Raw genomic sequence first — 26,361 nt, 5'->3', positions numbered from 1 at the left:
CGTGGACGTGTCGTATCATGAGGGAGAGATGAGTGTGTTGAAGTTTCAGGAGCGCTGGGCTGGAGGCCATATTTATCCAACTTCTTAGAATCAGTCCTAACAACACTGCTAAGAGTCGACCTTTGAGTAAAACAACTGCACTTAAAAGTTGGTTATCAAGCCTCTCACTCACACTTTTAGTGAAGTGTAGGACTGAATCTACAGTGCCAGTCTCAGAGCTTAAGTACGACTGTCCCATGTTCTGTAAACTGAATTTTAGATGACGTCACTTCCATAAGTTCATAGGAATGACCAATCGCTGAAGGGAATCCTTCTCTAAGAATATAGAAATATCTCAGTGAACAGTTAAATGGCCAATGGGAGTTTATATTCAACCGTATTTTGATAATCTACCAAATATATACATTGGGAATGAATCAAAACTAAATGTTCCTAATCTTTCCAGTTCATTAATTCATGCTACATGGAGACAGGGATGAAACCTGATCTGTCAGAACGATGTCATCTTATCAGCTGCTCGTCATCAAACAAAGACAGAACGTCCTTCTACTCAGTCTCATCTCCTCCTGTCGGCTCCTCACACTGAGGAACATCTGGAGCTCTCTGAAACATCTGGAGGAGTAGCAGTGATTCTTAGTCTTGTGAAAGTTGACAAATAGCTTTTATTCTCAAGTTTGAGAGTCGGACTACAATGTCACTCTAAGACGCTTGATAAATACAGCCGCAGTTCAGAGAGTTTCTTTCCCTAAAGCTGAGGGGAAGTTTCCTGTATGGCAGCTCTCCTGGCTCCGGCCTCAGCACCCAGAGGTAAATAACCTGAGGACTTTTAGTCAGAGGTTGACGTTATATTTAACCATACGATGATGATAATATGAGATGTGGTGGGATTCAGCGTTCACCGTTCAGAGATGTCGTTGCTGCAACGTTGGTTCAGGCTGCGTGTTTGTGTTTTCGTTGTCTGGGTCCAAGACGAACGGTTGTATGGATGAAGTCGACGATTTTAAAATGCTTAAATAGTAAATGAGCCAATTTCTGTACCTTTGTAAACACATCTATGATCAGTGGGAAACACAACCATAACCGCTGCATATCCGGTCGTCAGAGACTTTCTTATGGAAATGTATCGACGTATTTTATTGCTATTTATATTATGTAAAGCACCGTGGTCAACCTAGGTTGTCTACAAGGTGCTATGTAAATAAACGTGACCTTGATCTTGACTTTTCGGTTAGAGAGTGAGATAACTTCCTCCAATGTGAGAGGAGGAGTTCACAGCTCGTACGTGATAGTTATGGAGTTTTTTACTGATAGAAACTTCCAACAGCGCCCCACTGAGGTCCAATATCATATTAAAAGCCCCTGAAATGAGCATAATAGGTTCTCTCATCATCGCCAACGTCTCTCTAGCCAAGAGTTGTCCACATTCTTTGTGTCTGTTAGATATTTCTACCTGGAGTGCTTCAGCTTCGTGCAGCCACCTCTTGGCCTTGGTGACGACGTCCTTCAGCTGCAGACAGTTGGGCAGATAAGCGGGGATGTTTTCTACTTCCTGTAGAGCGGCGTTGAGTGTTTCCAAGCTGTGATACGGCCTGAGAAGAGAAGAGACAGGAGGAGGTTCAGAGACCGACACCGACAGTCGTGTGTAATCGTCAAATATGAGATCAGATCAGATCGGTGTGTGTCTGCTGTGTGGAGTCTCTCTGAGCCATTAGCGGGTTAAGCACTGTCACAACAACATGATCCTCTTTATCCACCATGATCCTGCTCTGCAGACTTGGCACATTTCACTCTGCACTGTCTGAAGTTTAAGCTGGTTTCATGTTCTCACATCTGCCACCGTTATTTAAGAAAACTGTGCATTTTACTAAAAAACTGCATTTATACGTTTTTTAATTTATAATATCATTAATATCTTGAATTAGATATTGAATTAACATTTCAGGAAGAAGGGGTGGGATTGAATAAGCTTTGGCTTCTTCCCACTCCTTTTGAACATAAATAAGTGTTAAGTCGTATTTATTGTTGTTTGTTTTTATTTTGTTCTTTTATTCTGTCTTCAAATAAACTTTCATTCATTCAAATAGTCTTCTAATAATCTACCGCATGTCACACGCGGACCTGACAGGAACAGTGGCTGACTGATCAATTTATACATTTTATTATCAACCACGTTGGCTGCTCAGAGCTACGCTACGGAGGCTCATCGGATTTCTTGGTTTCCCGCATCAAACTCATCAAATACACAATCCACCAACTCCACAACGCTCTGGTGGACAAGTTGTGACCTGCACATTCACCACGCTATGAGATAATAACAGAACGTTACCAGACAGAGTTGTTTTAGAGGGAAATACAGAGACTGCTTGATGAAAAACTGTCCCTAAAGGCAACGCGTATCAGCGGGTTTGCATGAATTTACTTCTGTTGAATGTTGAACTATCCCTTTCAGTTTCCAAGACTTTTCCAGGAACGGAAAAAGACGTACAAAAACCCTGAATCGAACTCAACAGGTCCAGGATCAGCGGGGCGTCCTCACCTGGCCTCCATGAGGCTGAGCACCTTCTCCTCCCACTGCTCCGACACCGTCAGCAGCTCCTGCAGCCGCGCCATGGCTCTCTCCACGGAGCTGTGCGGCGCCAGCCCCACGCCCTGGTCGATCAGCCGCCTCATGGTGTCCAGACAGAGGCTGTCGGGCCAGCGGCCGGCCTGCTGCACCGCCTCCAGCCAGCGCGCCTGCTCCAGACGCTCCCGCAGCAGCGGCAGCTGGGGCAGCTCCACGTCCAGCCCCAGACTCACGTCCAGCAGCTCCTGCAGCTCCTGGGGGCTCGGGGCGTCGTCGGACAGCAGCCGCTCGCTGCGCTGCTGGAAGTCGTCCACTCTGGTCAACAGGTCCTGGAGATCAGACCGAACAGACACTGAGTCTCAGACCTGGAAACACTTTTTAAAGAGACCCCGAGGAGTTTGTTTTTGGTTATAAAAGAGTCTCATATTAATGTGGATGAATCTACATTACCACTTGTAAATGGGTCCATTTTAGATAAATATATCGTTTTGTCTTTATAGTTATTTTGTTATTATTATTTAGTGGTCGACTCGCCCAGCATTTCCTGGTTTCCCGGAAGCTGCCCAGCGGGTCATGGGAATAACGCCACCGGATCGCTAGTTGGCATCGTTTATGGTCGGAGCTACGACGGTATCTGATCGTCTTCCAACTTGATTAATGAAAATGTTCTTGGCAAATGTTTTCACTTTCATCCGCCTTGCGCCGGTCCAGGAATTTCATCGTGCACGTGGAGGCTCATGGGAAATATAGTATAGTGTGAAAACACTTTGCTTTCCAATACTCCTCGTTGTCACTTTAAATCTCTGTTATTAAAAAAAACGAACACTCATGTAGCGTAAATGTTAAAAGGTCCAGTGTGTAGAATGGGGGGGGAAACTGTGACATCTGGCGTTCAGATTCTAGATTGGTGGCCTCCAAGGACAAAAAACTGGGACGACTGGGAGTATTTCAGGAGCATGGAGCAATGAGGTGAAGATCTAAACCATTTTACCATACTGTATGTCTGCTTCTTCTTCTTCGTTGGTTTATTTATGAAACGTGCTCTCTGACTGGCTGGATGGCGACACTCTCTAAAGCAAGACCCTTGTTATATGTATATATAAAAGAATAATTATAAGACTTTTATTTTATAGCGATTATGCACTGATACAAACATATTCATGGGTAGTATATTCAGATTTTACCAATAAACCTTGACAATTATTACACACTGGACCTTTAACAGATATAATAACAGAAGTTCACCGACCTTGAGTAAAGGAGCCTGTCGGATGGTGCACGGTAAACTGTCCAACTGTCGGACAAACGACCTCAGCTCCTCCACGGTCAGCTCATTCTGGTTCTGAGACTTTCCTCCTCCAGATCGATACCTGCAAAAAACAACAACACATTATTGAGCTTGGTTGAGATTCAGAATTTTTTTCATTTTTCTTTGTTACAATCTCATGGATAGTAAGAGAAAGTGACAAACAAAGTGAGATATACATAGATAAATAAAATACAGTATTATTACTAAAATAAAAAGCAGAAATAAGAACTGAATTAAATAAGATAAAACAGAATAAGAGTAAATAAAATGTGTAATATGTTCATGTAATTGGTGTTTAATTGGTCAGGATAACACACACACAACCCGTTTACACCTGGCGTTAACATGCGTCTCCAGTGTCCACAATGAGATCCGATCACATATTAAAAAATAAAATAAATAGTTGAAGTGTTTCCTCCTGTGTAGTCGTATGCAGATACAGGACACGTTACCATTTACACTTGTGTTCAACGTGATCACAATCCGTCCTCAACGTGTCTTCGGTGCGTTTACTTTACACCTGTACTTTCATGTGATCAAGCTCTATCTGATTGTAATCTGATTACTAAAATGCATGTTAATGCCAGGCGTAAATGGGGTGACAGTGACAGTGAAACAGATGACTTAAATTCTCTAGGATGGACATTAATGCTCAAGCACCATGTATCTTCAAGAGTTCATAGGAGCTTATTGTCCCGACAGACGACTCAGAACTTTCTGTTTTAATAGTGTATACCTTGTATCTTTGCTGTTGTTGTTATTAATAACACAAGTTACAGTTATGCGCATTATTTTTTCTAACTTTCATTATTACAAATGGACACCAGGGCTCCAGTCCGCCTCTAAATGGAGGCATTTTGCCCCTAAAATTTGAGACAGTACAAGTAAATTTGTCTACTTGCGCATGTGCAAACAGTAAATTTGCCTCTTTTTTTTTTTGAAACACAGGTGAAACGTGGAAGTGGCGACTCAAAGAATCTTACATCTGTCATTACAGGTGTCAGGCCAATGTGTGTGAGGACCACGCATGAAAAGGAAATGTGAATATTTGCTTTACAAGTCGATTAACAGTGTGCGCTCCCAAACTTTCTGCTGCGCTCCTAAAATTTTAAAGGGATAGGTCAACATTTTGGCAAATTGGCCCATTGCCATAATCGCTATAGTCATAGCTTACACCGACAATTAAAGGTAACAAACCTACTGCTATTTTTAGAACGGCGGAGCAGAGCCGCGAGCTGCTCAGAGCTACGCGATGGAGGCTAAGGAAATTTCTTGGTTTCCCTCATCAAACTCATCAAATACACAATCCAACAACTCAAAAACGCTGTCGTGGACAAGTTGTGACGTGCACATTCACCACGCTATGAGATAATAACAGAACGTTACGAGATGGAGTTGTTTTTGAGGTAAATTCATGCGAAACCGCTGATGCGCATTGTATTCAGGGACAGTTTTTCAGCAAGCAGACTCTGTATTTACCCTGTATTTACCTCGAAAACGGCTCCGTTTCGTAACGTTCCATTATTATCTCATAGCGTGGTGATTGTGCAGGTCACAACTTGTCCACGAAAGCGTTTTGGAGTTTTGGGATTTTGTATTTGATGAGTTTGATGAGGGAAACCAAGAAATTCCTTTAGCCTCCATAGCATAGCTCTGAGCAGCCTGCTGCTCCGCTCCGCTTTTCTAAAAATAGCTTACACCGACAAATGAAGTTAACGAACCTACTGCTATGACTATAGCGATTATGGCAATGGGCCAATTTGCCAAAATATTGAACTATCCCTTTAAGTTAGGGAGCGGTTTCTTTTCTCATAATCAATAAGTAATGTTTTTTTTCGGGGGGAATGGATATTTATTGTGTCACAGTCATCAGTATCTGCAGCTCTACCTCGTCTGCCTCTTCCCGTTGAGCAGCTGTTGTGCCATGGCGGCGACTTTATCCGCCTCCGTCGTGACGGAGCGCAGCTGATCCAGGAGGCTGGCCGGGGGGAACGCCTTAGTTTCCGCCTGCTCCACCAGGCCGTGAAGCTCCTCCAGACCTGACCAGGAAACAGTTCTGTTAAGTCTGAAGGTCGATGTTTACACACGTCACTTACAATGACACTGTTGCTCACGCCCTGAAAAACCCAAACATGAGGCGGTGTTGCTGACTGACAGAGAGAGAGAGAAGTGCAGACGAGACAAAGGTCTTGTGATATGGACTTTTGGCATTTTCTTCAAACCTTTTTTCTTGTTTCCTTTGTTCTCCAGGATTTCCTGAACGCTACAGAGCCAGTCTTTATACGACTCTGCACGCAGCTTCACCGACTCCATCATGGGGTACAACTCATCCAGTGTAAACTTGTAACTGTGGGGGAAAAAAAACAAAAAAAAACACACAAAGCAGGACGATGAACACACTTTTCATTATAGTTCCAGTTCTGGAAAAGAAAATGTATAATTCATGCATTTCTAAATTTACCTCGGAGGAGAGATTATAAATAAAGCAGGAAGCCGTAGAGTGCTTTTCTTTTTTTTTTTTTATAAATTGGATTTCGCAACGATCAAACTACATTATTGCTGCACAACCCAAGTGCTTTGTTGTTTAATCAGTTCTCTCTTTCTGACTTTTAGAAAAATATATATATTGTGACAAGAATCATTATTTGGATGTTAAAACTCTTCTTTAAATCCTAAATTGTATATAGTATACGCATATTTTTTGCACTAGAATATTTATTTATTTATTTATTTTATACATTTTTTTATTCTAAAGCTACTATTTACTATTTTTTGTACCTTTTGTGTCTGCACCCGACACCACGTCAAGTTCCTGGTGCTGTAAACTGAACTTTACTGCTCTTGGCAATGAAAACCATTTCTGATTCCGATTTCCAAATTTGAGATTAAAACATAAAGAAATGTATCTTTCTTTATGAAATAAAATGTTAACACATCTGAAACTGTACAACTAGTTTCCAGATGAAAGAAATATTGAATTGCTGCACACAGGGTTAAAGGACAATTCCAGTCGAATTCAACACGGGGGTGTATTTTCATATCATTTTAGGTCTAAAAGAATGAATCTGAAGATTTTCAGTTTAATCGCTCCTGTTTTGCGGTAGCTGCGTCTGTCCCTGCATCGCCACGGCAGCAATGAATGGGAGTGGATGTAAGTTCTGCTGTTTAGGCTGTTTCCAGCCCTCAAAGCCGCATTTTTTTTCCACAGACAGCGTCAGATGGCTACTCAAACATGCACCGAGAAGTTTATTTACCTCAAGCAAGTCGACATGTTTGTAAAAGTCGATCTAATTCAAAGTCTCCCGGAGTCTCGCGCGAGCCCGAAGTTGCAGTGCTGGTGTATTCAGGCGCAGTAGGAGCTACCGCTTGTGTCATAAACACAGGAATATCAACTCTTTACTTGCTTGAAGTGTACATTTTTTTCCACAGACAGCGTCAGGTGGCTACTCAAACATGCGCCGAGAAGTTTTTTTTACTTGAAGCAAGTAAAGAGTTGATATTCCTGTGTTTATGACACAAACGGTAGCTTTTCCCACTTCATGTGAACACACCGCGCACGGCAACTGGGTCTCGCGCGAGACTCCGGGAGACTTTGAATTAGATCTAGTTTTACAAACATGTCGGCTTGCTTGAAGTAAATAAACTTCTCGGTGCATGTTTGAGTAGCCATCTGACGATGTCTGTGGAAAAAAATTGCGGCTTTGAGGGCTGGAAACAGCCTAAACAGCGGAACTTACATCCACTCCCATTCATTGCTGCCGTGGCGATGCAGGGACAGACGCAGCTACCACAAAACAGGAGCGATTAAACTGAAAATCTTCAGATTCATTCTTTTAGACCTAAAATGATATGAAAATACACCCCCGTGTTGAATTCGCCTGGAATTGTCCTTTAAGCTGATAATTTCTGCAAATATCACGGTCACACTATTATTCTATGTGATGATCAGAGGTTTTATTTTACAAAACAAGTGAATTTCAGACGAGTGTGTGATGGCTGAGGACTCACTGGAGTGTGAGGTTGCTCTGCGGACACGAGCAGAGGTTCCTAGCGTGGTACAGACACACCACTTTGCCGGGGCTGCAGGCGCAGGTGACGCCAGACAGGTAGCAGGTGGTCCAACACTTGCAGCACTGCCGCTCCTCGTCTGGGAGAACTTCATAGTCGACCTGCCGGGACTGCACCACGCCCTGGGGACAGAGACGAGACAAGAGGAGCTGAATGTCACAGCTGTGCAGACAAAAAAATATATATCTGTCTGAATGATTTCATATCTATCTTTTAAGATTTTCTATTTTCTTTTTTTTTTTTGTTATTTTTTTTTATTGACATTCAGAAACAGACATTCACAGCATATCAGGGTTCCTACAGGTTCCTTCAGGTTAAATTCAAGTCTTTTAAAGACCTTTTTAAGACCATTTATATAAAAATGTAATACCTATTTCACTGCCCTACTGGCAAAGAAAAGTGATATCTTCAAATTTCAGAGCGTTTACTGTAAACTAACTGTATCATCCCACTATTTTTCTGCTCTTTGTGCTCTGCTAGGGATGTAACAATATCAAAATCTCACAATATTACAACACCTCAATAACAAGCACATTATATTTATTGCAGTATCATAAGGCATCATAATATCAAAATCTCACTGTATGATAATACCATATAAGCTCCACAGTACAAGATTTATTCCACTATCTATAAGTCAACAAGAAGAACATTGATCCAAAATAATCGTGGTTGACAAATGAAACTTTTGACGAAAAATGCAATATGGAGAAGTTAAATACAGCACAACTTTTAAGACCCAGAAATCAAAATTCAAGACTTTTTCAAGTCTTTTTAAGGTATTATTTCCAAATTCATAAATTCAATGCTTTCAAGTCTTTTTAAGACCCCACGGGAACCCTGCATATACATCATGTGAGCATACTTCTTGCATCTGTTGTCTGCCCTAAATGCCGAAATAGTATTTTAGTTTATTATCCAAGTTATGAGAAGAAAAACTTACAACCATAACAACAATTGAAACAAACTAACAAACAAACAAACAAACTATGTACTGGTAGGGAGTGATCTTTCTCATACATCATAGCTACTGGTTTGTGAAAATAAAATCTGGCCTATGAGGCGTGACATATTTGACCCAGTTTTCCCAGTATGATGTAAATTTCTCCAATTTGTGATTAACAAAAGCTGTTATCTTTTCCATTTTATAAATGTCCATTGTGATATCCATCCATATATTTATGGTTCGGCTTTCCGGTGACAACCATTTTCTGGTAATACTCTTTTTACAGGTCACCAGCAAAATATTTTTTATAAATGTTTAAGATTTTCTATTTTCAATTGACAATCAAAAATCAAAAAATTTAAAAAGTATCTGGTTATTTTGTTGCTTGTTTTTTTAATCTAACACAGAAACTGTATTTTAACAGACAATAACTCACCATTTTCTTGACCTTCTGCCTCAGTTCCTCTTCTTCTCGGACCATGAGGACCATCTCCTTCTGCACCGCCGACGCCAGCTCCACATCCATCGTGTCGGCTTTACCGGCCATGTTGCAAACCATCTCGTCATGAGAGAAGACGCAGTACCTGCTCAGCTGCCGGTAGTGAGCCACACACTGACGGCCAATGGGCATCTGCCACAAAACATGGAGAGAAGGCATTATTAAGGTTATCAATATTCAATAATTAGCTTTGGAACAACCTGCCCGAGGAGACAAGGTGGGCAAACTTAAAGTGTCGACTTTTAAACTCTTTCTTAAAACCTACTTTTACAGACTTGCTTTTATGTGATGTCATCCTCTTCTTTCATCATCATCAATTTTACCTCACTGTTTTACTCCAATGCTCTTAGTTTTACTTTACACCTTCTGTTCTAAGGCGAGACACTAACAGGCAAAAACACTGTTTTTTCATGTACTGATCAATTTTAATATTTTGGGCTATTTTTCCTTCCTTAACATGTATTCTCTCAGAAAAGTGGAAAGAAATGGTTTTTATTTTACTTTGTTTTGTCTCTTTCATCCGTAGATTTCTCCTAAATTCACTCTATCATTGTAAAGCTCTCTCTCCTGAACAATGATGTAGGCTCCAAAATTTGTAATTTCCTCTGTATCCGCAACAAATCATAAAAGTACGATTGACAATAACAATCTATGTAATTTTACAGTACAAGTCTTTAAAGGCTGTTTTCTCAGAAAGAGTTTTTCAGACTCACACTCTGAGCTAGAAATCTCCACTTCAGCAGCACTTAGAGACACCAAACCTTCCACTTTGATCCCTTTCTATATTCTGAAGGTTTTTACAGAGGGGATTGTTGATATATCATTCACAGCCTCATTTATACAACAATTTATTACTAAAAACATGGTGAAATTTGATTTTTTTTTTTTTAGGGCTGGTGACAGTATTTTCTCATTTACAGAGTGATAAAAACAGATATCCAAAATCCTCCTCTGTAAAAACTTCTGACTCTAATAAGTAACAAAATAAAATAAATGTATGCAAATTGGCACATATTTAACTAGATGTTGCCTCATTGGCATATTTAAACATAAAATTTGACAACTTTTAATACGAAAAAAATATGTCTGTCTTAATGCAAGTGATAAACTTTTGAGGTTTCATGGTGATATCTGTTACCCTATTCACCTGTAGTGTCCCCTTTAACTCTTTTATCCCATCTTTTCTTATCTTATTGTATCTCATCTTATCTAATTTTATCATGTATACTCCCCTTTTTTATCATTAATTTTATCTAATCAACTGCATCCTGCATTTTAATTTAAGTCCTCCTGGTCTCACTTTGTTGCTGGGCTTTAATATTGCTCTGTTGCTTGGGCCGTCCATCTCTTATAGTTTTATGGCATTTGTTGTTTTGTGAAGCACTTTGTAAACTTGTGCTTTGTGCTATATAAATAAAGTTATTATTATTATTATTATAATAATAATTAACAAATCCCTGTTCCTGTTTACCCCCTCAACCTCAGACAAAACAAAACAAAACGTCTCACCCAGTCCATTGTGCAGAAGTTGACGGCTTCAGCAAAGTTGAACCCCTGGTTGAATCCGCTGTGATACGCTCTGGGAAAAGTGATGACAAACTCTCCTGCACACTGGTTGGTGCGATAGATCTGGACACAAACATCACAAGTTTCCACATGTTTATAATCCCGTTTTTTTTGTTCTGTACAATTTGTAATCTGTGATGTATCGTTATGTGAGCTCGTCGTTGTTACCGGGACGCCGTTGTTCATCAGCGTGTTGGGATTCATGATGGTGACGAGCTGGTGAAGGAGATCTGGCTGCGATTCAAACAGTTCAGGGGCCAGTCTCTTCATGACCGACTCCAGGTGCTCAGCAGCGTAACCGGGAGCTCCGTACCACGTCTTCGGCTCCCCCCTACACACACACACACACACACGGTTGAGCATCTTAGTGAAAAAATACTTTATACAGCGAGGAAAAAAAGTATTGAAGGCATCAACATTTTTCTCAGAGAATATATTTCTAAATGAGCTACTTGACATGAAATTTTCACCAGATGTCGACAACAACAGAGAGCTGACCTGGAATTAGCAGGTACAGTTTAAAAAAGAAAAAATGAGTAATGCACTAATGCGCTCAATACTTATTTTCCCTGCTGTATACCGTAAATTCTCTCTCAAAAAAAAGCTGAGTCTCAAACAGATCTGGCTCCAGGTTTGAGTAAATAAAAGCAGAGTCTTACCGAGTCCAACTGATCCAAAAGGACCCAGGAAAATAGGCCACATGATCATTAAATGTAATGTTTAAGTGTATTTTGTTTGAATTTATCTAATCCTTTTTTATTTTTTGTGGGAAAACACAAAGCAGGACAATGAATGCACTTTTCATTATAGTTCAGTCTAGTCCAGTCTTGTTGTTTGCCCCGTTGAGAACTGTGACTGAGTCGAGGAAAGAGGCGGAGCCTATAAACAGTCTGTGGTCGGAGCAACATGTTTATTTATTAGAAGTTGAATGGGTGCTGATTGAACTAGTAAATGATGCTGCTCTGGATCCGACTCTTTCCTTCTTCTCTGACTCATTTAAATAGGAACAATAGAGCAAGTGGAGAGGAGTTTCATCTTTGTTCTAAATTAAATAAAAGCGTGTCTCATGTAGACGTCTGTCACTGATAGAAGACGGCTCAGTTCAGCAGCTGAAGCAGATAAAAGCCCCGGCTGCTATTGGAGAGTTTACGGTAATTCAGAAATTGTTTCCTGACAAAACAGAGGTGAAAATATCAAGACTGCTCCCAGTGTAAGAAACAGTAAACATTAAAATGACTATTTGTTAGTACCAGTGCAGATAGTTGATGGAGTAGCTCCAGTGGTCCTCGATGTGCCAGCAGAAGGAGGAGAAGCACATGCCCACGTAGAGCCACGGCAGCTTCATCCCACAGATGTCGGCCGTGACGTGAGTCAGAACCGAGGCGTCCAGCACCGGCATGTTGTTCAGGTTCCAGCCGCTGCTCAGGTAATGCTGCAGGGCAGAGGGCACACACAGGTCTCAACTCAAAACACACACATTCAAACACACTCAATGTAAACTAGTGGTGTGCATCTTCACTGGCTTCACGATATACGATTTATCTCGATGTGCTTCGATACATCACATATCCAATTTTCTATGTTGCCTCACATGGCTTTTTCATTAATTAACATAGATCGTCAGATAAATATAACTTTTTATTTACAGAAAATGAAATAGAAAGAATCATTTAAATGCATTTCCACAGAACAGCAGCTTCCTTGAAGTCTGAACACACAAAGAAAATGAAACAGCCTTGGTTACTTAAAGGTGCACTTGTTAATTTCTCAAATACAAAACGTAAATCTTGGCATTGTGCCTTAAAATAAAAAGTGACAAACCGTGTCGATGTCGCCATTAAGAAACTCGATGCATCTTTGAAACAAATATTTTTATTATTATTTAACCCTTGATGTAAACTGAAAACTCACATGTCTAAACAAAAGCATGATGTCAAAGGTTCACAGCCTGCAACTTCCCACCGAACAGATGTATGATCGTGACCTCTATTTTCAGCTTAATTAGATATTAAAGAGACGTACATTTCAGCTCCAGTTCAATAAATTAGAATACTGACTCGGTGAATATATGAATTGTGACAGCGTCGCCATAACAACAGCAGCGGCAGATGATTTGTACCTCGTCCTCAGGAGAGATTTCAAAGTGGCTGTTCCTCACAGGGAAGCCACTCCCAAACTCCTTGGAGGCGATGTCTGCTCCGTACTCCACGGTGACATCCTCCTCGATGGTGCTGACGAGACGCCAGAACTCCTTCTCCACCAGCTCTGTGGGAACCATCTGAAAAACAAACAACAAACAACTTTATTAAACACAAATAAAGACAGAAAACATCCTCAGTGTTTAGTATGTAGTGTTCATTTGCAATTATATGCTGATGATTCAGTGCTATATGAGTTCTAAACGATAGTTCAACATTTTGGCAGATTGGCCCATTGCCATAATCCCTATAGTCATAGCAGCAGGTTCGTTACTTGTCGTAATTGTCGGTGCAAGCTATTTTTAGAACGGCGGAGCAGAGCCGTGAGGTGCTCAGAGCTACGCTAGTTAGTTTTTACAGCGGGTTTGCTAGTTTTTGTTTTTTCTAAATGCTTAGTTTTAGTTTAGTTTTTATTAGTTTTAGTTTTTTCATACTTTGGGTTATTTGCCAGGTGCAGGATTCAAAAAGATGAACAGTAAGTAGGCTATTGTGTAATAAATATTGTATATTGCTTTTTGACACATCAATGCAGTACATTAACAATACAGTGCCTTGCACGTTGTATTGTATTTAACATCATAAAGTAAACACAGCAAACGTTTTGGACACTTAAAGTGCACATTTATCTGGTAGTGCACAGAGCCAGACAGCTGGTAATATATTTTTTTGTGATTTGTGATGTCAAAATGGGGTCATAAGTCAAAAAAGGTTGGGAACCACTGAGTTATGGCAAGTCCGGCACATTCATCAACACTGATGCTTAATGTATCAATGTTGATGAATGTGCATTGTCCCAACTCAATAAATAAATGAATGAGAAATAAAATGAAACGTTAGAATCTGTGCTTTTTATTGTTTAGACGAATATAATGATTTTGTTTCGGCTGAGGTTTTCCGCCTGCAGCCGGATCAGGGTAGGAATGTTGCACTTTTATTCCGCCTCGTTGTTCTGTATAAAAGATATGAACGCAGAACGCTGAGGCATTGTTGTTGTTGTTGTGGCAATGAGCCGGCAGCGGAGGTACGAGGCCACAGAGCTGGACTGACGCCTGTGTGTTCAAAAAAAAAAAAAAGGGAGAGTCGGGCACAAAGCAAGAGAGACGCTGATACTCGACCTCCCCCACCCCCACCTCCCTCCTCCCTCCCTCCCTCCTCCTCCTCCTCCTCCTCCTCCCCAAAGCATTAGATAAGACAAACAGGACTTTCTCTGCAAAGTGTGTTATCAAAGCATTCCTTTGTTCCAGACCAAAGTCATAAAAGCAAATAACAGAGTCCAGAGAGTTTCCCTTCAAAATCTGCCAAAATCTGCCTCCAGCCCCAGAACAACACCTTTTTCTTTTATTTTAAAAATGATTTAAAAAAAATAGAACAAATTCATAAACTGGGATATTTTGTGCATTTTGTTTGTCCTGTTTCTTCCGAATATGCAAATAGCACAAGGCTTCCCGTTTGCTACTAAGCAAATTTTCTGCACAACATAATTTAGAAATGAAAACTGTGGAAGCAAAATAATAAAACACAGAACAAATAGTTTAAAAGGAGTGAGAAGAAGCATGGCTTGTTAGCTCTCACCCCTTTGTCTAAATAAAAAAAAACATAATAGGATGGTTTCGATTTCTCTGTCAGGAAACACACACATATATTTGGGGTTATATATTAACTTAAATGATGTTTGTTTGGGGAACAGGCTGGTAGGTCGTAAAAGATATGTCCAAATCTAATTATAAAAGCGTTGTGCCTTCAAAATAAGAGTCAACTTCCTTCATCACCACGCCTTTGATTTTAAAAGAGATTTTACAGAACTCAAAGAGCTGATTATTTATTTAACCGTCTGCAGCAGAGGAGCTGATCATCAGTGACACCTCCACTATGAAGCCGTTGTTTGCCTTCACTTGTGTGTCCAACTGAGAGATTCAAAAGGACCTCGGGAAGACAGGCCAAATGATTATTAAATCTGATGTTCAAGTGTATTTTCCTTGAATTTATCTGATCCTTTTTTATTTTTTAAGCTGATCTTGTCATTAATAATTTCTGCACAGCCATTTAAAGCATCTTTTCTCATTACTGAGTATCCAACACTTTTAATATCAGACACTCTGAGACTTCTATAAACACAAACAGCAACTCTCATCCATATGTTTTCCACCAGAATTAAACCACGGTGACTGATATCAAGTGTCGTTACCAGAAAAATTTAAATATTCAGACCTGTGGCTCGTCTGCTTTGTCCTGATTCACGAGGCTAAAACCAATCAAATTGTTGCATTTTTATTTTGGGTAACCTGTGTTCACATGGTAACAGTCCCAACCGGTCCAGAGTTGTAAACAAATGCCATGTGCGAACCAACTGTTCTTACTCGGAAGAAGGAGGAGAAAGTTACCCGGGAAAAACAAAAACCAAAGAACAGGCCTGGAAATTAAAACATGGCCCGATCCCAGTTATTTGTGTATCTTTTTGGCCCCAATCGAACCCGACCCAAACCTGGCCAAAAAGAAAGAGTCAGAGCGTAAAATGTGACCATCATCACATTGACCGAGTGGTGCACGCACTGAAACACAACAACAAAGATGGAGGATCTCATCGTACCCATTTTTAGGAGCCATTTCTCTCTTTTTTTTTTTTAGTCGATGCAAATGACTCGCTTGTTGTCGGTTTAAAAATGGTGGTTCATTGTTTTCGCTGTTCCGGTTTGGTCATCGGTTTTTAGCTCTGGACCAGCTCAGAGTCCGTGCTTGGCTTGGAACCAGTTTGGAACCAGTTTTAAGAACCGAGAAGCGATGCTTAGGCGGTGGAAAAGCAAAGAACCGTTGCTAAGTCAAGCACTGGAACCAGTTTGGAAGAAAAGAGGTAATAGGAAGCGCAAATGAACCGATCATTGAGGCTAAACGCTCCCTGTTTCAGGAAACACATGCTCCAAACGAGCCGGGTCTGAATGCACCCAAAGTGCGTGATGTGAACTCACGTGAACCGGCATGTTGAAGTAATCGGATTTGAAGGAGTCGGCCATGTCTCCAAAGGTTTGGAGGGTGTAGCTCCTGCCCGCCTGCTCGAAGCCGAAAGCGACAGGTGGTTTGCCACATTCCTGTGAGAATAAAGGCGGGATGTGAAGTTAAAAACAAACCCACTGACATCTGCAGCACATCCTGGATTATTCTCCTGCTTCCCAATTAGAACATTTCCCTGTCAGGATTCATCTCCCCGGAGGATGTTGGGGGGGGGACTCAGAGAGCTCACCTGAGCCAGGCACTTGGGACATCTCCAGTCGCCTTTGGGAACGTCGTGGAGAGGAGGGATCAGACAGAAGATGTGATAGCTGTCATCGCAGCCGTCGCACAGCAGCAGGCGGTCCTCAGCAGTCCCAAGGCCGCACACCAGACACATGTAGGTGTCCACCTGACCACACACACACACCGCAAAACAGTGTTAACATCAGTGGTTTAATCACATCTTCACTGGAATCACCATTCAATTACGATTTGGTTCGATTCGATTGTAGAATGCATCACATCCTCAATTTTCTATGTTGCTTTTTCATTAAGTAACATAAATAGTCAGATAAATATGATAACTTTTTATAAAATAAATGTAATATAATAATATATGATATAATATATATTATAATATAATAAATATATTATAAAATTGAATAGAAAATATCATTTAAATGCATTTCTACAATACAGCAGCTTCTTTGGAGTCTGAACACAAAAAGAAAAAGAAAAGGCCTCGATTACTTAAAGGTGTATTTGTTAATTTCTCAAAAACAAAACGTAAATCTTGGCAATGTGCTTTAAAACAAAATAAATCACCATCTGTGTGTGTGTGTGAACAACATCATCAAACTTGAATGAATTATTTGAATGTAAAAATCAATTATGTGACTCAATTATGTGAATTATGTAACTGCATTGAATCAGAATCTCGATGAATCTTTGAAATGATTATTTTCGGCGTGTGTATTACGACGTAAATCCTGATTTCAACACAACAGAATGAACTTACTTTATTCTGAGGAGGCTTGTTAATATTATTTATTAATAGCGTTTCTTCATATTCTGTGGGATCCTCGTGTTCGACCGGCTCCTTCTTCACCTCGGTCACAGCCATTCTCACTGAAACACACGGACACAGTGGAAGCTCAATGATTCTCTTAACGATAGAGAACAAATCCCATTGTCAATCAGCTTTCTGGTTTGTCTTTGTTCTCTTACCGGGCTCTGGTTTGGCAGCAAACGTTCCCATCCTCCTCCTGAGATTGGGACGATTCTCACAAATCTCTCCCGGTTCGGTTTTCACGCCACCTCCGCCTCTCTGTCAGAGAATCACAGCGAGAGTCAGCGAGACAGAGACACAGGTTTGTCTGTAGGACGTTGAGTGTATATGCGTTTAAACCAGGGGACTAATGCTCAACATGTGTCTTGACCCTTTAAATCCACACACACAAAAAAAAAGAATTAAAGTCAGCTGCTCTTGGACACAAAATGTAAATACGTCTTTGTGTGAGCGCTGAGAGAGTCACAAGACGTTTGTGTCTCAGTGCCAACGCTGTGTGGTGAACCTCTGAGTGTGCATCAAAGCTGTATAGGTACCAATGTCAAACAATCACATTACGATTGATGCGGTAACATGAGAGGACAGTGAGAAACAAACACACAAACAAACAGAGACCACACTCCTCTCACCTCAGATCTCATTCGTTTCGCCCGGCGTGCGATGCTGCAGGTTTCCTGGGGCTGCACGGACTGGCGCTGCGGCAGATCATGAGGAGTGTACTCCTTATCTTTAGTGTCATTGGTCAAGGTGGCTCTCTGCAGGAGGAAGTAGAGAAGACCCTCTGTCATTTTTAATAAGGAGCTAGACTAGTTAGTGATATTATCTTTAAGCTAAACTGATGAGCTACAGACTGGACAAAGCAAAATCCACTGGTGTTTCGCACAAACTTTAAAGAAGGAGACATTTGAAACGCTGAAATGTTTTGTTATTTTTCCAAGATTTTGCCCCTAAAAAGACGGCAACATGGAGCACTTCATAAATACTAGTATACGTAACTTAAAATCTAATACAAGATGCAATGTGTGTGTGTGTTTTGATTTGAAGATTCATTATTTGCTAAGAACAACCTTGTGGAGTCTGGAGAGTTTTGTGATTCTTGATGATTATTGGATAGATGTTGTAGCTCTTTTTCATCACCTAGTAACACTAACAGTATATAAACAAAATGTCTGTCTTTGTCAACAGTGTTTCACTTCTGCTTTGGTGAAAAACCAACAGGCACAAACAGCAGCTATGACTTTATGATAATAATAATAAAATAAATGAATATGATAATGGCCTTTGAAAATTCTTCCATTTTACTTTACGTACGGGCAAATTGGCCCCGGTCTGGAACAGGTTGTATGGGTAGAGGATCCTCTCATAATGAGCGCGCAGGTGGGAGCCGATGGCCTTTCCTGGAGCGAAACCCAACTTGACGGAGATCTTTGTCCAGCGCCGCTCTCTGCAGACGGCGTCGAACCCTCCCTCCTCGTGTACCAGCTTCAAACACACACAGAGAGAGAGAAAAACCATGAGTTCAGTGAGTCACCATTCCCATTCATGTGTAAATAAACAATTCAATTATAAAAACTAAAATTTGCACATACTTTGTTCAACTGGTAAAGATCCAAAATCTTTCTTTCCACATGAGGAATTTTCAGAGTGCATCCTTGGAGCTCCCAGAATTTAGCTATTTGATCCAGGAAGTTGAGCTTAACTCTGGTCTGAGCCTGAAAACAGGACGCAACAAGTTGTTTAATCAACATTTCATTGTGAAAAGGAGAAAGCAGTTTGAAGGAGAAAGTCAAATTTACATTACATATGAAACATAATGAAATACCTCGAGTTCATTCAGCCTTTGTATTCGTGGTGTGAACTTCAGTCTGTCGACGTCACACGCAAACGGAGGCTGCCATTCCTGAGCGAATAAAGAAAAGATATTTATTAAACAAAAATCAAACCGTGTGTTTTACAGTTGCACTAAAACAGAAGCATCACAATCAAGTTCTGTTTAAGAATATGTCTAATATTACAAGTTTGCATAGTTTTAGTCCAACCACTCAAAAACAAGCCTGAAGCCACAATTATACAGTTTCATCACAAACACACACACAGAGAAAGCTGAATTTCTTTGTGTGGGTTTTGGTTAAAGTTTCTCAAACAGCAGAAATAAATAGGTTTTTAATATTCAGGAGGATTTTCAGCAGCAAGTTCAGTGCAGTTTATATTTTAACACAGTTGAAGTAAATGAGTTGGAATAAAGACCATTTGACTGTTGCTACTCAACACTCAGTGTGATTTAAAACACTGTAGCAGGTCTGAGGCAACAGGGAATAAAAAATGTAAAAGTCAAAACACCAAATAAACTTCAGGTGAATCTAAAGCCTGTAATTAAAAGCAGTTCAACAGGAAGTCACTGCTGCATCAATGCACACACGACACCTACGCTATAAAATGTCTGGCATGCGGAAAACTATGAAAGTAAATAAACAGACTTTCAGCTTTCAAATCAAATATCAGGATTTTAAAACATCTTTAGATTTTTGTCATAATCTTTGAATGAAATTGATCATAAAACAAACAGTAGAATCACTAAGATGGGAACTACAGCACACACACACACACACACACACACACACACACCGTCTTAATGGCAAATAAAAAAAACGGATATGTGTGATACTTATGTTGCAGCCTGATGCTAAAAATAAAAATGATGATATGATAATAATTTCCCCTCATCAATTTACACTTAAATGACAAATGACTTCTTCCTCTGTCTACCACAAGCTTCTGTCTGCAGCAGGAAAAAGTGTCAAAACAAAGTGAAGGGGTCTGAAGACTTGCTGAATGCACTGCTGCTCTTCTGCACTTTCACACCGTGTTGAAAATACACCTACTCATGCTCGACCACACAACTTCCTGCATGACTAGAAGGCTTCATGAGCTTTGATATTGAGCAACTGCTCAATAATCGGCAATAATCATATGAGTTTTATATCATAAAATATGTGATAGCAAACTGTGACGTCTCATGAAGGGGAATATTTACAAAAGGAGAGACAATAATAACAAATAAAAAAGCACAGACCAGCGTTATAAAGACCAGGCTAAACCCATGACATCACTGATTTGTGAGATAACTTGTTATTGCATCTGTATCAGAACAAAATGGACCTGTCAACACTGGACTCAAGTTTTAGTTTTGTCCTTAAAAAACACTCTGGATCACATCATGGAACCAGCTCCCTCCGAGAATATACAACTACAGCAGCACATGCAATGAAAAATTTAAAAAATGAAATTAACATGCAAGATAAGTAAACAGATCATGTGACCTCACACACCCAAACCAGGAAATTAGGGTCAAATTCACACCTTAGATAGCACAGAAAAATAATAATCATCAAGCGACCACCAGTCATTTAGGCATTAACAGAATAAAATAATAAAATGTGACACACAACATGTGCTGGGTTTTACTTTGGACAGGCTCTTTTTCTTCTTGGTCTGAAAGCTGCCAGTCAGAACAGGAACAACAATGGCTGCTCTAACGCCACCTTATCATCCGTAGACAAAGCTGGATTAGACCCACAAATGTGCAGCCACAAAAGGAAAACAATTGTTGTGAAACATATGGAACTGCAATGGGTTTGTTTGTTTTTTTCTTTTCTTTTTTCTGACTATTCCTAAAGTCCGAGTCCAATGACCACGACCACACCAGTTAAGATTTCAACAATCAAAGCACAGTTTTGAGCCCAAGGATGAGCTTTCCCTCTCTGGTAAAAAATGATAAATACAGAAAAAGTGGTGAGAAGTTAACCACAAGCAGCCATAACACAATCAACTGAGAATCATTTGCATGTGCGCTACTAACATCAACAAGTCAAAATGTAACCGATGTAAAACCCCCTGGAGGAAACACTGACCGCATACTGTGCACCCAGAAATCACTGATCAGAAACAGGTTGTGGTGCAATGTCGTCTTCCTTCCTAAAAACGCTCTCTTTCTCTCTGTCTCTTTCTTTAAAAGAAGAAAAGCTTTTCAAGAGAAAACAGGTAGAACTAGAGAAAATGGAAACAAAACACAACAAGCTCTCAGGCCAGTAGATCCTATCTAAAAACACAGGATGCTACGTGTACACAATACGTACATGCCTGGTCCAGGATGTCCAACACTGTCAGATTTAGATAGGGCTGCAACTAACTATTTTCATTATCGATTAATCTGTTCATTATTTAAATTATTAGTTGTTTAGTCAATAAAATGTTGAAAAACATCAATCAGTGTTTCCCAAACCACCAGACGACGTCCTCAAATGTCTTGTTTTGTCCACAAACCAAAGAGAGACTCAGTTTATTGTCATAAAGGAACAAAGAAACCAGAAATATTCACATTCAACAAGCTGAAATCAGAGAATTTTGACTTTTTTTCTTGAAAAATTCTCAAACTGATTATTAGATTATCAAAATAGTTGACAATTGATTTAATAAATCGATTATTGTTTGATTAAACAATTAATTGTTGCAGCTCTAGATTTAGTTTATTAGTGTGTTTGTCCAGGACTGGTCTGAATAGGCCTATTCAATAGAAACCAAAGCCTGCAGATATCAGTAGAATAAATGGTGGATTTTAAAAGTCGACATAGTCCCTTTTTTGTATAAATAAAACTAGAGCAGATATTGTATTTGCACTTTTTATTTATTTAAGGACCTGCTGCTTCTTCACCATATGGTACGTAATTAAGAGAATTACCCTGCGCTTTAAAAACCTGCCATGGTGGTCATAAAGATGCCAGTAAATTTAAACGACTTGTGGTAATATCCTGAATCTGTTCCGGCTAAAAAGTCTAGTAGTGGACCACAACTTTGTCTCACAATAAATGTATACAACAGCAACAAAAACATGTTCTCTTGAAGAGGATATCCACTATAGACACAACACTGCAGACTACCGACTAGTCAGGTCAAGAGAAAAAAAACCCAGAGACAAGCAGCAGGATCATCCACAGACGTTCGGCTCAGACCTTTTGCCATTGCCTTCTTTTGTTTACATGAGCAGAGCATTTGCAGCCACAGAACCAGCAAACACTAAAAAAAAAAAAAAAAAAAGTCTCTCCACCCTTTTGTTGATAACAACCCAGTCCTTCTAACCCCAATCTGTCCTGTTTAAACGTGCAAAATGTTGTACATCTTATCAATTTCCCCACAACAGATGAGCCTCATGTTTAACTGACTGCATTCAGATCAAAGAAAACTATTCCCATCCTGGGTCTTAATGTTTTTAGATTGACAAAGGGAGGCTATGTATGTGACATAAACGCCCTTTAGTCATCAGTCATGTTAATAATATAATTTATTTAAGCAGAATTTGCCCTTTTATCTAATTTGCAGCTGAAGCTTGGACACACCCTTGAGTGCCCTCCTCTTCCTAGAATCTATCAGAAATAAGGTCAATGTAAGATAATCTCAAATTCAGCCTCAACTGAGGGAGGATTCATAATTATTTCATTTTCTTTATTTTATTTTTTGCAGAAAATGTGATTCTGACTTCGGTGACTTTAGGAAGGTGTGGATTTTAAAATATATGTATTTTTTATATGTTTGTTTTATATTACTATACTATTTGCTTTTGCTTTTTCTTGCCTTGTATGCTACAATGCTACTGTAAAAACCAAATTGCCCCATGTGTGGGATAAATAAACAGTATTATGTCTTATTGAGGGCATTGTAATCCATAGTAAAGAATTATAAAGTGTTATATTAAATAAATAAAAATACCCAATCGTTCGAAAGTAGTTTTCATAATTGACGATATATAATATCATTCAGCAAGTTAGACAACTAGCTAACTAACCAGGAAATAAACGCATTCAAGTAGATTTTTTGTCTTGCGTGCAAAAAATCTATAATAATAACAAAAGCTTCAAACTAAAGCAGACACAGTGTAGTGGATGCATTATATTATTCTATATTATATTGTATAATTATGAGGAAAATATCCAATTTATATCAGTTATAATGTAACGTTATCCATGCACAGTGTCCAGTGTTGAGCTCCGTGTTATAGTCGACCCCACCATCTCTCTCCATAAACAGTTGGTCACTGAGCACGTAGCTAACGTTAGCCAGCAGCGTCAGTGTCTTTACCAACAGGCCTAATTAACGCTAAGCTAAGCTGGCTAACCTTAACTCACACTGGATAAATGAATCCTGCTGTGTTGGGAGAAAGTTCAACTAAACTGTGTAATTAAATAAATAAATAAATAAAAGCTGTGACCAAAATATATTTTTAAAGAATACAGGAAGCGTTTCATTCTGCTAACGCTAACGTACACACCATTTTTTTTCAGTTGGTTCCTATTTGCATACAGGCAAAAACTTTGGCGTTTGAATTATTTTTAGCGATCATAACCGTTACACTGGAAAAAACACACACACACATCTGACATCTCAAAAAAAAAAAAAACACACACAAACAAAAAAAACCAACAACAAAAAACTTAACCCTGTCGTGTTATTTTTTATTTTTCCTATTCCTCTTAAATCGACATTATCTGAGAGCTTCTCTACGACCGTTGCTACCACACACATACAACTCAACTGCTACTACCATCTGACAATTCCACTCGCAAGCCGCCGCCGCCGCAATCCGCCATGTTGAAACCTGCCTTTAGAAAACACAACTTTAAAGCTTCGCTAAATTTTGACAACTGCCAGGGCTCGCGCTGGCTGGCACTTGCTGCTATACTACTAACTGACAATTCCACTCGGGCGAGCTGCTGCTATTCGCGAGCTGCAATCCGCCATGTTGAAACCTGTCTTTTAAAAACACAACTTTGGCTTTGCTAGATTTGACAACAGCAGCAAAAAAACACGGACACGCCACACACACAAAAAAAAACATTAAAAAAAATAATAATAATGTAATAGATGTGAGGGATTAACTCACAGGCGGCGGGCGGACTTTGCAGATGCCAGTTTTCTCTGCAATGGGTCGTATTTTGTTGATGTACGCAAAAGGGTCGGCGAATTCCTCCCAGCTGGGCTCAAAAACAGGGCACTCCGGAGGAGGAATGAACTCATTCAGCTGAGGTTGAGTCATCGTTGCATCTTCGTTATGACTTGTAGCTGTCGCTGAATTATTATCACAGTTTGTTGTTGTGTTGTAATGCTGTGTGTAGTCCTGTCTGTCTGTCTCTCTCAGTTCATGTCCATTCACCCACTCATTGAACTCAAAGACGAATTATCTAGTTGGAGACAGGAGCAGGAGGAGGAGGAGGGTGACAGTCAGTCAGGGGGGGAGAGAGCGTACTCCTCCGCCTCGAAAAGTAGACACCCACTAATCATTAAGGTTTAGACTTTGTTTTAGAGCAAAATATATGTTTGTTTTAAAAAACACGCACACTTGCCATGTTTAATTCAAATGTTAATATTGATTAGGATGTAACTGATATATATTTTTTATTAAACAAACAGAGCTCCGATGGTGTGTGTTCATAATGATCCTGTTTGAAAGGAGTTAAATGCCTGTAGGACTGCGATAGAACTGAGTAAAAACGGCTTTAACGACATTTTTGTAGTACTTTGATGAGTATTACAGGGAATAAACCATGATCAATACAGTTCTCTAAACACTTTGTGAGAACAATACTCTTTTAGTTAAGGATTATGTATATCTTATTGGTTCAGTGGCTTCCTCACAGATGATCGCTTCCCTGTTTGGGGTGAGTTTGATTCGGTTCCCGCTGTGGCCCGCCGTAGCACCGAGCTCACTCCGCGTACAGATGGTAGAAAGAGTTGGGTTGATTTTCCCCCTTAACGCCGCCCGGCTGTGCTGAAAGAATAGAGGCGTGATCCGGCCCGTCCAGGCTTCTCTAACCGAACACACCCAGCAGATCCCTGCGCGCTGACCGGCTCTCCGTTTTTAAATGGTCCAGTGGAGCTCGCTGATTGGTGGAGGCTGCAGTCATATGGTCACAGTTTACTGTTTATGTTTTCATAATAAACATTTTAATCACACTTCTCACTCACTTTAGTGCAAAACTAATTTTTCAAAACAATAAATCCTGAAAAGATACAACATTTGAATCAGAATTTGCCATTTAAAAACTGCATTGATTTTTTTAAATTTTAGACGTGTGCAAATAAGTTGAAGAACCTGTAAAAAAAAATAAAAAATCTGTAAATAAATAAATAAATTGTGTTTCTCACTGATCAAAACTGATTATTGGAAATTGTAAAACTCTCAACGCCTCATTAATATTCTTCAGTTGTTGGAGCATCACATGCAAAATAATGATCCATTCAATTATCATACATACAGTGTCATGCAAAATTTTGTCCCCCTCCTGGTCCAAATGTGTGTTAATGTGAACAGTTCATCAAGTGGAAGATGAAATTATCTCCAAAAGACACAAAGTTACAGATGACACATTCACTTTACATTATATATATATACAGTATTTAGTAGTAGCCCCCCCTTTAGAAACTATCCCAGTGTGTAAATAGTAAATATCTTGTCTGATACCTTGGTCAAAGTTCTCTGAGAGCTCAAGTCTCCTGGGTTTCCCATTCTTTTGCAGGCTGCTGCTTTGTTTCCCTTTTTCACTCTGAAACTGTACAAAACTAAAATAATACACTGATATTGATGAAAATATTGAAAAAAGAGTGTTTCACATTTAACTTTATGTCTTTTGGAGATCATTTCATCTTCTACCCCCCTTTTTTTTTGCTTTTTCACAATGATGTAATTTTGTGTCAGTCATAATCATACTGTAATTTGTGACTCGTGTGTCATCGTTAACATCAATTAATCTCTTATTTATTTCTTATCTAATTCATGCAGAAGTAAAGTAAATGATTTCGTGATTTTAGCTGCTACAAACTGACGGCTCCGCCCTCTGACTGTGAAACCCGTGTGATTACAGACCATAATTCCAGCTGCCTTCATGTAACTGAGAGACTTCACCTGTTTAACTTCTTCAGCCACAGTGACACAGCAGCTCTTCACTTGTTTCACTGTGACGGAGACCGATCTGATTTGAATGAGCCTGTTCTCTGTTTCACTTGAACTTCCCGTTGGTGGATCTTTGGATGGCGCACACACACACACACACACACACACACACACACACACACACACACACACACACACACCACACACACACACACCA

At 39.8% G+C, this 26,361-nt stretch overlaps 1 protein-coding gene across 1 annotated transcript in view; it reads right to left on the bottom strand.

The window, feature by feature from the left end:
- kdm5ba (lysine demethylase 5Ba) overlaps positions 1-24,479 on the bottom strand; it is a 33,514-nt gene extending 9,035 nt beyond the window's left edge. Inside the window, exons 1-20 of the mRNA XM_085775698.1 lie at positions 24,138-24,479; positions 19,026-19,103; positions 18,793-18,915; positions 18,515-18,685; positions 17,833-17,958; positions 17,362-17,461; positions 17,153-17,262; positions 16,385-16,543; positions 16,113-16,232; positions 13,071-13,229; positions 12,202-12,383; positions 11,120-11,282; positions 10,895-11,014; positions 9,323-9,517; positions 7,881-8,062; positions 6,095-6,219; positions 5,761-5,911; positions 3,813-3,933; positions 2,537-2,892; positions 1,451-1,589 (exon numbers count right to left, since the gene is read on the bottom strand). Of these exons, the coding sequence (XP_085631824.1) occupies positions 1,451-1,589; positions 2,537-2,892; positions 3,813-3,933; positions 5,761-5,911; positions 6,095-6,219; positions 7,881-8,062; positions 9,323-9,517; positions 10,895-11,014; positions 11,120-11,282; positions 12,202-12,383; positions 13,071-13,229; positions 16,113-16,232; positions 16,385-16,543; positions 17,153-17,262; positions 17,362-17,461; positions 17,833-17,958; positions 18,515-18,685; positions 18,793-18,915; positions 19,026-19,103; positions 24,138-24,290 (3,033 nt within the window). The 5' untranslated portion in view covers positions 24,291-24,479. The remainder of the gene's footprint in view (positions 1-1,450; positions 1,590-2,536; positions 2,893-3,812; positions 3,934-5,760; positions 5,912-6,094; positions 6,220-7,880; positions 8,063-9,322; positions 9,518-10,894; positions 11,015-11,119; positions 11,283-12,201; positions 12,384-13,070; positions 13,230-16,112; positions 16,233-16,384; positions 16,544-17,152; positions 17,263-17,361; positions 17,462-17,832; positions 17,959-18,514; positions 18,686-18,792; positions 18,916-19,025; positions 19,104-24,137) is intronic.
- Between the last annotated feature and the right edge of the window lie 1,882 nt (positions 24,480-26,361).

Source organism: Trachurus japonicus, chromosome 5 (genome assembly GCF_045865225.1).
Source record: "Trachurus japonicus isolate A0001 chromosome 5, Traja_1.0".
Taxonomy (NCBI): domain Eukaryota; kingdom Metazoa; phylum Chordata; class Actinopteri; order Carangiformes; family Carangidae; genus Trachurus; species Trachurus japonicus.
The sequence above is the reverse complement of the archived record's forward strand: the minus strand, read 5'-3'. Positions and strand labels throughout refer to the sequence as shown.